The sequence below is a fragment of the Macrosteles quadrilineatus genome, unplaced genomic scaffold (assembly GCF_028750875.1).
Source record: "Macrosteles quadrilineatus isolate MER2022 unplaced genomic scaffold, UCM_ALF_1.0 Scaffold_2__2_contigs__length_208266976, whole genome shotgun sequence".
Lineage (NCBI taxonomy): Eukaryota > Metazoa > Arthropoda > Insecta > Hemiptera > Cicadellidae > Macrosteles > Macrosteles quadrilineatus.
In genome coordinates, this window is record NW_026542595.1 from 134446060 (window position 1) to 134459299 (window position 13240).

Genomic DNA, 13240 nt, shown 5'->3' on the forward strand with positions numbered 1-13240 from the left:
TAGTCATTATGCATTCATTTTTAAGCCGGTGAATTTCTGTAACCTTTGCATTTTACGTAGGTTAAAAAAATAATTGTTCTTCGTTTAGCCGATTGTTTTTGTCCATAGGAAATCCATTTTCTCGTTGGTTTTCCTCATGCTCTTTGAGACCTCGTCATGTTCAGAGGCGGCGCACACACGTGTCTGTCTGCATTGATTTGAACATTTTGTGTCAGTCTTACTCACTGTAAAGTTCGTTTTCGTTTAGCTAGTTGTCGTCAAAAACTGAATTTACAAAAACGTCAAGCCATTTATGAATGTTTAGTGAGTATCTTTTGGCGAGGACTTCTATTGAGGAACGCAAAAGAGTGAATATCGCATTAAAGAAATAACTTTTTAGTTTGGTATCTCACGAGCAGAAGCCTTAAAGAACTGTTAATAGATAAGATTTGAACCCCTTTCTATTCCTAAAACGCAAAAATAAAACAATAATTAAATACCTATAAAACTTATATTTTTACACCTGTTAAGTTAAGTGTTAGCGTTTGTTTGGACAAAGTAGACATTATTTTTTTCTGATTTATTGTACCAACACCAACAGCTGAGACAAAATGTGGTGCAGTTATGTTTTGATTCTACAAGAAAATGTTTTTCAGAGGAAGTTAAATGTTAAGTTCTCTATCCATAAACGCACTTTTTAAAATAACAAATTATGAAACTCATCACATTATTAGTGACAATTGAAGTTTTCCAATACATCTCTGAAACCAGACTCGTGTGGAAGAATGATATAAGGATTAGCTCCAGTGACTTCGAAGAAGATCTTGAACGAATCCCCTCCAAAATGTTGGCATCGCTAGGCCTTGTGATTGACGAAAGAAAATTAGAACGGTTCGACAGTTTAACTGACAATCAACCAGAGACAAGAGAAGAATATAGAGAAATTCCCTTGAGAGAATACGACTACCAAATCGACTACGAGTTAGACCAGCTTAGAAAGTCCCCTAAGAAGAGACTAGTGAATGGGAAAGACTATGATTCCACTGAAGAAACGTTTTTAAACGGAACTGTGACAGAAAATGACTACGATCTGGATGGATTCAAGAAGGATTACGAAAGTGGAACACCAGAGATGCCTGAAATCGCCAGTGTTCTTCCTTTGACCAACTCAAGCACCCAAGCTGAGGACGACAGGGCGTTCCAAGTCACCGAAAATGACCAATATTCGGAGAGTTGCTTGCAGATGTCGCTTTGGAAATATTTATTTTTCGGAGTTCCTTGTCTCGTGCACGAAATTCTAAATGTTTCCACCAGAAGGTTTTCACACTTCGTCATTCTGTTCCTGAAAACATTTTTAGTAGTTTTTCCTTCCTCCTACTTGTTACTCCTATGCTGGTGGTGCTACAACGGGATGTGCTCGTGTGTTTTTCCTTTTGAATTTTTCCATCCTTACAGAGGCATAGTGAAAATCAAGAAGGATGCTTATCGGATCCCTCCTGGTGTGTATGAAGATGAAGAAGGGACTAGGTGGACATACGAACCAACTGAAGAGGAGAAGGTGGTGTACGAAGAATTGCTAAAGCTTATTCGTTCGTAAGACATTGTTTACTTTAATTACGTAACTGACAATATAATAAAACCAAAATAGTTTAAATTTAATTCTATATTTTAATACCTTCTTCAAAGTTTTTGGTTTTAGCACATGTCGCGTTTACGTTTAGGTAATTTTTACGATAGAGCTTAAACTACTTTATTTGATAAATGTTTTATTGGCCAATATCTCTTTGAACTATACCAATTATCAATCAATTCATTGATATGGTGTGTTCATACCATAATAGTATTGACGTTTCAGACCTTTTTAGTGACTTCTGCAGTGTTTTTAATTTGATAACTTTTTGTAACAAATGCGTCCATTTAAAAATCTTATGTTAAATTGTGATGACTTTTGAACAGCAAAAATCTTATTTTCTTAAACAATTTTATTTCACTCTTCCACCAAGTTTTTCTTGGTTCTCATCTTTGCAATTTATGATCGGAATCTACTCCGCTCACACTATTTCGGTATATTATGTAAGTTACTAACAGAGTACCCGTACTTCGTACGGGGTTGGCGTATAAGTATGAAATGCTTATTGCAGTTATACTCGTGCTTTGCGTTTGCAAAGGGAGAGGACATGGTTTAAGAAATTTTTTTTCTTTTACCTAACCCGCCATGTTAAACTTCCCTATCCCAAGCATGATGTATATAACTTCGTTACTTCTCGAGTGATTTAAAGTTGAAAAAACTCACTCGGTGATGTAATGAAACCCATTTAAATAACATTGAGTGCTTAGCTTAAAAAATATACCTCTATGGAGCCAACGACGTTCAACGCTAGAAATCAGCTGTGCGCTTGAAATTTATTGTTATGTTTTGAAGAATTTTCCTAACCTAGCTTTTGTTTGTAAATGAACGTTACTGTTAGAAGATGAGTGAAATGGATAATGAAAAATATTGTTCGTAACCTCCTGTATATTGTCGGGTCAGGTAAAATCTTGTACGTTACACGTTACGCAAGAGCGTGTTTACATCACTTCGGTAAATTATGCAACTCGCTTCCGCTCGTTGCACAACATTCACCTGCGTGATGTAAAAACGCTCTTACTACACTTGTAAGGTAATAGCTATGGAGATAGAGGTATAATTTTTAAGTTAAGCACTCAATGTTAATTAAATGGGTTTCATTACATCACCGAGTGAGTTTTTTCAACTTTACATCGAAGAAGAAGTAAAGAAGTTGTATACATCACGCTTGGGATAGGGAAGTTTAACATGGCGGGTTAGGTAAATAGCTATTAATTTACGGTATACTATATAGCACATCTACCATAGCCAATGATGGTTTTAATAGTATAGAACCAACTTGTGTAGTTAAAACAGCTGACAAAATTCTTTTATTCCTTTAAAATATAGGTCCGTGAAGTTGGCGTACCCATATTAGCGTATCCACTTTTGATCATTCCAATCGTTAGTTCATCGTTAGTTCTCGATAGTTCCCAAATTTTGTAGTTAGTTCTCAAAAAATAAAAACGTTATAGCCGATAATAAGTGGGTACGCTAACTTCACACTTCCGGGTTCTAGCGCACGCCGTTTCCTGATGAGAAATGTTTACATCTATATATCAATCGTTAGTTCTTCGTTAGTTCTCGATAGTTCTCCAATATTAACGTTAGTTCTCAAAAAATAAAAAAGTTACGAGGCATACAAAGTGGGTACGCCAACTTCACAATTATAGAATTTCCAGCGGGCACACTTTTTTGAATAAAAATGCTTACATCTATATACCAATCGTTAGTTCTTCGTTAGTTCTCGATAGTTCTCCAATATTAACGTTAGTTCTCAAAAAATAAAAAAGTTACGAGGCATACAGAGTGGGTACGCCAACTTCACAATTATAGAATTTCCAGCGGGCACACTTTTTTGAATAAAAATGCTTACATCTATATACCAATCGTTAGTTCTTCGTTAGTTCTCGATAGTTCTCCAATATTAACGTTAGTTCTCAAAAAATAAAAAAGTTACGAGGCATACAAAGTGGGTACGCCAACTTCACAATTATAGAATTTCCAGCGGGCACACTTTTTTGAATAAAAATGCTTATATCTATATACCAATCGTTAGTTCTTCGTTAGTTCTCGATAGTTCTCCAATATTAACGTTAGTTTTAAAAAAATAAAAAAGTTACGAGGCATACAAAGTGGGTACGCCAACTTCACAATTATAGAATTTCCAGCGGGCACACTTTTTTGAATAAAAATGCTTATATCTATATACCAATCGTTAGTTCTTCGTTAGTTCTCGATAGTTCTCCAATATTAACGTTAGTTTTAAAAAAATAAAAAAGTTACGAGGCATACAAAGTGGGTACGCCAACTTCACAATTATAGAATTTCCAGCGGGCACACTTTTTTGAATAAAAATGCTTATATCTATATACCAATCGTTAGCTCTTCGTTAGTTCTCGATAGTTCTCCAATATTAACGTTCGTTCTACAAAAATAAAAAAGTTACGAGGCATACAAAGTGGGTACGCAAACTTTACAATCATACAATTTCCAGTGGGCACAGTTTTCTGACTATAAATGCTTATATCTATATCTACATGTGTCTACACACATGTGCTGTTTTCCCACCAACTGTTCGTTTCAAGAATGGCAAAAATATTCCTTCACTTTGATGTGTGCAAAAATACCGGCAATGAACGGAAAACACGAGCACGAGCATTTGCTGTCATACTACTCGCGATTCGGCGAGTTGCTGTTCTGTACTTTGCGTGGGTACAGTCTGGAGCCGGCTAAAGGCATGGAACTTGAATAAAATCCCCTTTTTTCAAATCATTAAACTAAATTTCAATTAATATTTTATTATAACTAATTTATCATAAGATAACAATATTTATTCTCGGTATATATTAATAACCTAACACTTTTAATTTTGAACGTATTTTGAAACTGTTTAAGAACGATGCTGTGAATGTTTGAAAGAATAGTTGAGGGTACGTTTTTGAGAAAAATCGAGAACTAACGAAGAACTAACGATTGGTATATAGATATAAGCATTTATAGTCAGAAAACTGTGCCCGCTGGAAATTGTATGATTGTGAAGTTTGCGTACCCACCTTGTATGACTCGTAACTTTTTTTTATTTTTGAGAACTAACGTAAATATTGAAAAACTATCGAGAACTAACAAAGAACTAACGATTGGTATATAGATATATTCATTTTTATTCAAAAAACTGTGCCCGCTGGAAATTGTATAACTGTGAAGTTAGCGTACCCACTTTGTATGCCTCGTAACTTTTTTATTTTTTGATAACTAACGTTAATATTGGAGAACTATCGAGAACTAACGAAGAACTAACGATTGGTATATAGATGTAAGCATTTTTATTCAAAAAAGTGTGCCCGCTGGAAATTCTATAATTGTGAAGTTGGCGTACCCACTTTGTATGCCTCGTAACTTTTTTATTTTTTGAGAACCAACGTTAATATTGGAGAACTATCGAGAACTAACGAAGAACTAACGATTGGTATATAGATGTAAGCATTTTTATTCAAAAAAGTGTGCCCGCTGGAAATTCTATAATTGTGAAGTTGGCGTACCCACTTTGTATGCCTCGTAACTTTTTTATTTTTTGAGAACTAACGTTAATATTGGAGAACTATCGAGAACTAACGAAGAACTAACGATTGGTATATAGATGTAAGCATTTTTATTCAAAAAAGTGTGCCCGCTGGAAATTCTATAATTGTGAAGTTGGCGTACCCACTTTGTATGCCTCGTAACTTTTTTATTTTTTGAGAACTAACGTTAATATTGGAGAACAATCGAGAACTAACGAAGAACTAACGATTGGTATATAGATGTAAGCATTTTTATTCAAAAAAGTGTGCCCGCTGGAAATTCTATAATTGTGAAGTTGGCGTACCCACTTTGTATGCCTCGTAACTTTTTTATTTTTTGAGAACTAACGTTAATATTGGAGAACTATCGAGAACTAACGAAGAACTAACGATTGGTATATAGATGTAAGCATTTTTATTCAAAAAAGTGTGCCCGCTGGAAATTCTATAATTGTGAAGTTGGCGTACCCACTTTGTATGCCTCGTAACTTTTTTATTTTTTGAGAACTAACGTTAATATTGGAGAACTATCGAGAACTAACGAAGAACAAACGATTGGTATATAGATGTAAGCATTTTTATTCAAAAAAGTGTGCCTGCTGGAAATTCTATAATTGTGAAGTTGGCGTACCCACTTTGTATGCCTCGTAACTTTTTTATTTTTTGAGAACTAACGTTAATATTGGAGAACTATCGAGAACTAACGAAGAACTAACGATTGATATATAGATGTAAACATTTCTCATCAGGAAACGGCGTGCGCTAGAACCCGGAAGTGTGAAGTTAGCGTACCCACTTATTATCGGCTATAACTTTTTTATTTTTTGAGAACTAACGACAAAATTTGGGAACTATCAAGAACTAACGATGAACTAACGATTGGTATGATCAAAAGTGGATACGCTAATATGGGTACGCCAACTTCACGGACCTTTAAAATATGAATACTCATAAGTTTAACATGGAAAACTCCAAAGCCACTGGGGTGGAGCCCTAAAGGGGATTTGACATAAGAATGCGTCTATATGTTGTAGTATTGACTAGACCAAGACCATTAGGCTAGGTGTTTAAAATTTTTTGGTTCGCCCAAGAAGTAAGGGATTTTTTCAATTAAAAACTTTAAATCCTTACTGAGGCCAATTTAACACCGGCAAATTATACCTACGTAGTAAAAGAGCTAATTCAATCCCGGGTCAGCCAAAAACAACCTTGACAATTCAAACAGAATCCAATGAGGTTTTGATTCTTCAAAGAAACTAGAAACTAAAGACAAGACATAGAAGTGTTGGTAATATATTGTCACACCATATATGACGGGCATACAATTTTCTCATTGACTTTGAGATTCAATTTAATTAAGCTACTGTCATTAATCTTCTAAAAATGACTAAGGTAGTACGTTTAGTTCATGCTAAAACTTTAACATGCAAATAGAATGCCTGGTTTAATCTACCATCAAAGATATTACAAAACGCCAGTTGTATGTTTTAAAGATGACACAATTTGACGAAGTTTTAATTTTAATACTGGCAAATTTACTAAGGACTAATTAAAATAGTAATCTGCCAAAAACGGCAGACAACTAGACAATTTCAACTAATTCCGTTGAGGTTTAGATTCTCCAAAAAACCACGACCAAAACTATGGGTCTAAGCTGCTAATCTTAACACCACATATAAGACAACGGTCCTTTAACATTAGCATTCGGATGCAATGCAATGACTCTCATTTCTATTAAACTGGCTAAAGGAGTAAATTTAATCCACTCTACAAATTAACAAGGACGTAGCTAGGATTTTCTTTTTTGGGGGGGGGGTTTACATTTACGGGTCAGCAAGGGGGGTTTAGCCCCCCCAACACATAAGGGGTCCAGGCTGTAAATTTTGGATTAAATTTTAAACTTCTTTGTTGTAAGTTTTAGAGCAAAATTGTGCGTAAGATGATCTGAGAATTTAAAATCTCTTATTTCGATTCATTGCGGACCATAGGAAAATGTAAGAACTTAATAACTGAATTTTATGAGAATTTCAGGGGGTGCTGGAGCACCTTCAGCACCCCCTGGAGGTGATTGTATGTCTTTACATATTTACAGGAATGAAACTTCTACAGTAGGCCTAGTTCTACCTATATTCTAAGTCTTTACACAACTCCCGCTGATGCTTTTCAACATGGCTTACACAACCTTGACGAAGTATACAGCCAAAAGTTCTTGAAACATTCTCTTAATAAACAATTGAACTCACCCATACCGGAAGTCGTCCTCTGGAGAGATGGGGTAGTCCGGAGGCAGGAAGTGCCATGTAGACCCGTCGCTGATGTAGCTGGGGTCCGCGTCGTAGGAGTTGTACAGCGCCATGTCGCCCAAACACCTGACTATCACTGACTATTGGCCCAATCGAACCTGTTATCAATACTGATAGGATAATCGGCAGGTGTCACTTATCAGGTGACTGCGCCGCGCATCCTCTACATCTCGCCTCAAACTACTGGTGTTGGTATTTGATTAGCTATAGGCAAAATTGAATATATTCAAGATTTATGATGATCATTCAATGTGACAACCAATGTTACAAAAAGTTTTTATATTTTCAGCATTGAAGAAATGGTTATTACCTCATACTCGATTATTTTTTGAATTTATTGTTTTTTTCTCATTGGTATATTTTTTGTTTTTGAAAGGGATGTTCCAGACCCTGGATTTGCTATATAACTTGGATATTTTGTTAGAATGAATAGCAATGGCAAAAGCCATCTGAATCAAGAAAAAGCTTGAAACGTATCTTCAAATGTTGCATCATTTTAAGATGCATATGATGTACATTACATACTACACACTATGTTACGCAAACCTTGGTGTTACAGTATCATGTTTGTCACAACTGTAAAGATGAGACTTCCATACTCTTTAATGAAAGAAGCTGTTGTCATGATTTGGCATGTCTGAATCTAGTGGCTGAGATGAAATTGAAGTTGCATAGATCTATTCACAATGAACTACAAAAAATGAAACTACGATGAAGGAGGCGAATAACAAATAGCCTATGTTTGTTTCACATAATGTATTAATTTTTTGAATCTGATATGTAAAACACCATTGGTTAACCATTTGCATGTTTACGTTTTTTTTTTTGCAAGATGACGGTTTAAACATCACTAAAAAATGTTTGCAAAAAATTAAAATCTCACTTAAAATAGGTTAATTAATTTGGCAAACGTGTCAAGTACTGATTAAAAATATTACAGTTGTACCAGCTGACGTCCAAGGTGATAACCGCTCGTGCAATCTTTACTCAAGGAGCGGCCGAGGCTCTTATCTGTTTGTCTTCTCACACAGTTCCTTCACGGAAGCTGTCAACTCACCGATGTCGATTGCTTAATTTGTATAAACATCGGTTACAAACCACAGTCGTCGATTGCTTAATTTGTATAAACATCGGGTACAAATCACCGATGTCGATTGCTTAATTTGTATAAACATCGGTTACAAACCACAGTCGTCGATTGCTTAATTTGTATAAACATCGGGTACAACTCACCGATGTCGATTGCTTAATTTGTATAAACATCGGTTACAAACCACAGTCGTCGATTGCTTAATTTGTATAAACAACGTTTACAAATCACAGTCGTCGATTGCTTAGTTTGTATAAATAGCATAACAAGAATCGGATTTTCAAACAAAAAATAGTGCAATTGATTTGACTATTTCTTTCGGCAACAAAATACCACATTTAACAGTAATTGCTCAATTATCTAGAACATATCGTTGGTAGAGAACAATGTCGCACTTAAAATTAATCCCCCAAATAAGAGGCATTTTTTGGCCTCTCTTTGAAAACTACAACATAGTCGTACTCGAATTGAGTTGGAGATTAGCGTCTAGTGCACGTCGTTGAACCAAAGTATCGTTAGAAGTGTGCCTCACTCCAAACAAACTGTTAATATAGCGGCAAATTATTGAAGAACCGGATGAAATTAATATAAAATCTAAAAATATCCATTAGGGCGAAGTTCAGACAAATTTTACGTCGTATTTAGTTATAAACCCTGAGGGTACACATACCATTTATAAATATGGATTAGCTGTAGCAATTATTTAAATTTTTTTAAATATACTAAAAAATGAATAGTGAAGGACAAAGTCTATCAGGAGCAATTTGCTCAGACTTAACCTTACATGACACAAAAAGCAAGGTGTTTTTTTATCACAAATACGATCCTTTGACAGCCGAGGTAACTATGGTACTGAACGAGGTACTGTGGTAGAATAGGGCGGAACGTAAATGAAAATACGTCTAATAACACAACATATATCTACACTATTGTTAACTTACAAGACGATAAATATATTTAATATATGGTAAGTGGTGGTCGATTACGGTTGGACACTCCAATCATCAGGCCCAATAGGCGAATGACAAGTATTGTAGAATAAGGCTCAAAATGATAATTTTTTAATCACGTATGTAAATTGTATTTAATTATTCACGTTCTTGTTGGTTTCCATCTTGATCATAAACTTATGGAATATGCATCAAGGGTGAATTTTGTAGCAGACTATCATCTAATAGGATTCTGTATCGAATAGATCTTCAAAGGTCTGTCTTCCTATAAACGACTTACTTGCCTAAGGCTGCTATCATGTCCATTGGACAGTACGCATATTTCTTTCAAAAGACATGGATGTTTAGAGATTTGGTATTCATCTCGTGTGTCCATGTTTCTCCTGCTACAAAATAAGGTGGTTGAAATCCTTGTTGACGCACCTTTTAATCCTCGACATACACCTGCATTTGAATTATAAAAACATATTACTGAGGAAGTCATTCATTGATTCATTACTGATTTATTCAACATTCGCTACGTTTCGAGATCTAGAATCTATCCTTAGACCTAGAACAAGAACCAGGTGGGTAAAGTTTATAGCCAACAAAAGCTTGTGACTTTTCTTAGGAGTCAGGTTCGCACCGCGGCAACTTCCTGATAAGTAGGCGAGCACTAACAACCACAAGCAAAATGTAATCAGGTCTTAAAAAAAGTTCTATAAAAACGAGCACACGAGAAACGCACATGTTAGATGAAAACCAGTTCAACAAAAAGTTCATAAAACAGTAACATAGACATTAATTGATTGTATATATCAAACCTTTCCGATTCCAGCTCAATCGCGATTATTGAGAGTATACCCAAATGATGGATTTCCTATTATCAGGTACTCGACTGAACTCATGTAGCTATTGAACCTGAGTAGGCAATTGCTCCCACAATGTTCAATAAGTTTATAGCCTCTCACTTCTGCCTATCTCGAGTATGTGACGTCACGATCCTGGCTTCGTACAATTACTCGATTGTACTTGACTTTGGTTCACTTTGACTTTGGTTTGATTTTTCACTTCCTCGCCGTGTGTTGTGGTTATCTATCTCACTCACAAATCCATTGTCACATGATTTTAGCATAGTAAACCCTGGCCCTTTTAACACTACCAGTCCAATCGACAGGAGTTTGTATGTGGTGGTGTGCAGGTTACATTGACCAGTACTTTACTGGTTTGTATTTCATTTTCTGACAAAAAATTCCTTTTCAAGCTCTTTTAAGCTTTTTTATCACTGTTAAAGGAGTGTCCAAACGGCCCCGTTATAGCTCCTTTTTTTTATTAAGTTTGAATTTTCACGAGACAGAGAGTACTATTTTGTCTGTGGTATTATTGATGCACAATCTTGAAACCAAAACTTAAAACGTGTTATCTTAAAAATTAAATTGTGAAACTATTATTTACTAGATTGGTTAATCTCATTATATAAATCCATTTGTTTTCACCGAAAATCCCGTTTAAGTAAATATTAGTTACAATTTTACTTCTAGAACAACCATAGAATCGATTATTTGCATACTATATATTTCTATCGTCCAAAATTATGCATAGAGCATGCAGGCACATACTAAAAGGTAGCAGATATTCTACTTTGTATGGTCGCCTTTTCATTGAAAAATATTAAAGTATTTGTTGTATATCCAAATCAACGAGGGGTTGTAGTAAAAATGGTATGGGATAATGTTTCCCAATTTGTTTACGGAAAGTAAATAAAAGATACGTCTAATAACACTTAAAACATATACTTACGCTTATACTATTAACTCACAAGACGGTATACATAAATGATGGTAAGTGGTGATCGATTTCGATTGGACATTCCAATCATCATCAGACCCAATAACCGAATAAATTCGTTGTTAGTAGTTTTATTTGTAGTTTAAGTTATGTTGTTCGCCTGGAAATCAAAATTTTAGTGGTTTGATTCAAGGCAAAAAAAAAAATAGTTTTAGCGAATTTCCCATATAGGGAATAAGCTATTACCGTAGTACTCATGGTAAGACCTGGACGCGGGACCGATTTTTTTTCATTTTGAGGTCCCTAGAGGCCAAAAACACCATCCGTTCAAATTCATATATATATATATGTGTCCGTTAGCGCGATAACTCGAGCAAAAATGATCCGATTTTGATGAAATTTGGTACAAACGTGTAAACCTACGTTTATTCGAACGAGTTCGTGATCCAGCATAATCGGACCATGGGAACAGGGGTTTATGGGGGGTTTTATGGGGTAAAAATGTGTTTTTCCCATTTTTTACCCTAAAAACAAAAAAAATTTGCAATTTATTTCTAAACCGTTTTGTAGAGCTTAAAAAAAGAAATAATTTAGTATATTGAAGCGCTGTTGTATGCCTAACGGTCACGGAGAAAATTAAAAAATAGTTTAATTTAAAATTCCCATGTTATTCTTATGGAGAAAATAAAAATTGTTGTAGTTTACTTGTTTATGGATATATATTGATAAAATTTGGCAAATTTATTTATTTCATCCCATACTATTCACGTATGGTCAAAAAACACTTTTTACCTTCCCCGTAGCAGCAAACCTAAGCACTTGTTAAATTTAATGCTATTTAAATAGGGAATAAATATGTCTTATTTATGGAAATATTTGAGTAAAAATGTAATCAGACAAGTTGAAATTCGCTTAGTCTGCAGGTTTGCTGCGGCGGGGGTATTTTTAGTGTGGTCTTGGTTGATCATGAAAAGTCAGCAGTTGAAACTGGAACAGCTGTCCTTAATCATTGAACTAAAGCCCTAAATGGTGTTTTGCTAAGAAACAGCTGATCTTAGTCAGTAAGAAAGCTACTTATATCAGCTCATTCCATTCCACCCTTATCGCCACACCATATGTTTCTTGGAGATTGAATTAAAAACCTAATGATCCTCCTCAATGTTGACCGCAATTCGACGGATAATAGTTAAATGGAATGCCTAGCCCTCTCTATGACCCGTCTAGACCGCAAGTTCAATCATCAGAAAGAGGCAGAGTTAAGCAATTTAAATTAAGCTTAAAAGACGAACCAAAGACGTGTGAATCTAAAAACCTTTGAATTTTGAACATTTTAGTGCTTGCGACATTCAGAAAGTCTCCAGTTCGAGAAGATGAAGTCAGAAATTTTCAATGGTTGAATACTGGGATCAGCTGTTCTTATGACATTGAGCTACAGTATGTATATTGGTCCTGTCTAAAGAGACAGCTGGACTTTCCACGTGGTCAAACCAGCCAGCACTAAATTAATTTTATGTCGTTGAGATAGCTAGGCGAAGATGAGTGATAGATCGCTATGGTGATAACCATAACACTTCAGCTACCTTGTCACAACCAAAAAAACAATTAAATTAAACTAGAAAATTCTAACCGAATACATCTGTTCAATCTTGCTACAATTGCAGATCGAATTAACAGTTTCAAACAAGGTGTGTGTTATTGATTGCTACCTATCTTATCACTGGTCGATAACAGGCGAGGCACAAAACTACTATTTGGACTTTCCTCACAATGACGGTTAAAACAAATTTGCTTGCAAAAAGTTTTTGTAGACCTTAATGCCCAGTCATATTGTTCCTATTTTAGTAACACTTGCGTAAACTAGAATGGTGTCTGTTTAACATCATTTTAAGTCTAGAAGTTTGTTTGTTTGTTTTTTTTTTTTTTTGTTGCCCGATGTTATCGGAGTAAAAACGTACACTAAGAGCTAAAAGAAAAGGAGAGAA

General features: G+C 35.2%; 1 protein-coding gene across 2 annotated transcripts in view; it reads right to left on the minus strand.

Moving 5' to 3' along the window:
- The window catches only part of LOC128986284 (homeobox protein vnd-like), a 40407-nt gene extending 32891 nt beyond the window's left edge, over nt 1-7516 (minus strand). Inside the window, exon 1 of one of the 2 annotated variants that reach the window (XM_054406563.1) lies at nt 7398-7509. In XM_054406563.1, coding sequence (XP_054262538.1) covers nt 7398-7504 — 107 coding nt within the window. In that variant the 5' untranslated portion in view covers nt 7505-7509. Of the gene's footprint in view, nt 1-7391 lie in introns of both variants that reach the window. The other variant, XM_054406562.1, reaches the window with a different exon arrangement.
- Nucleotides 7517-13240: the final 5724 nt, after the last annotated feature.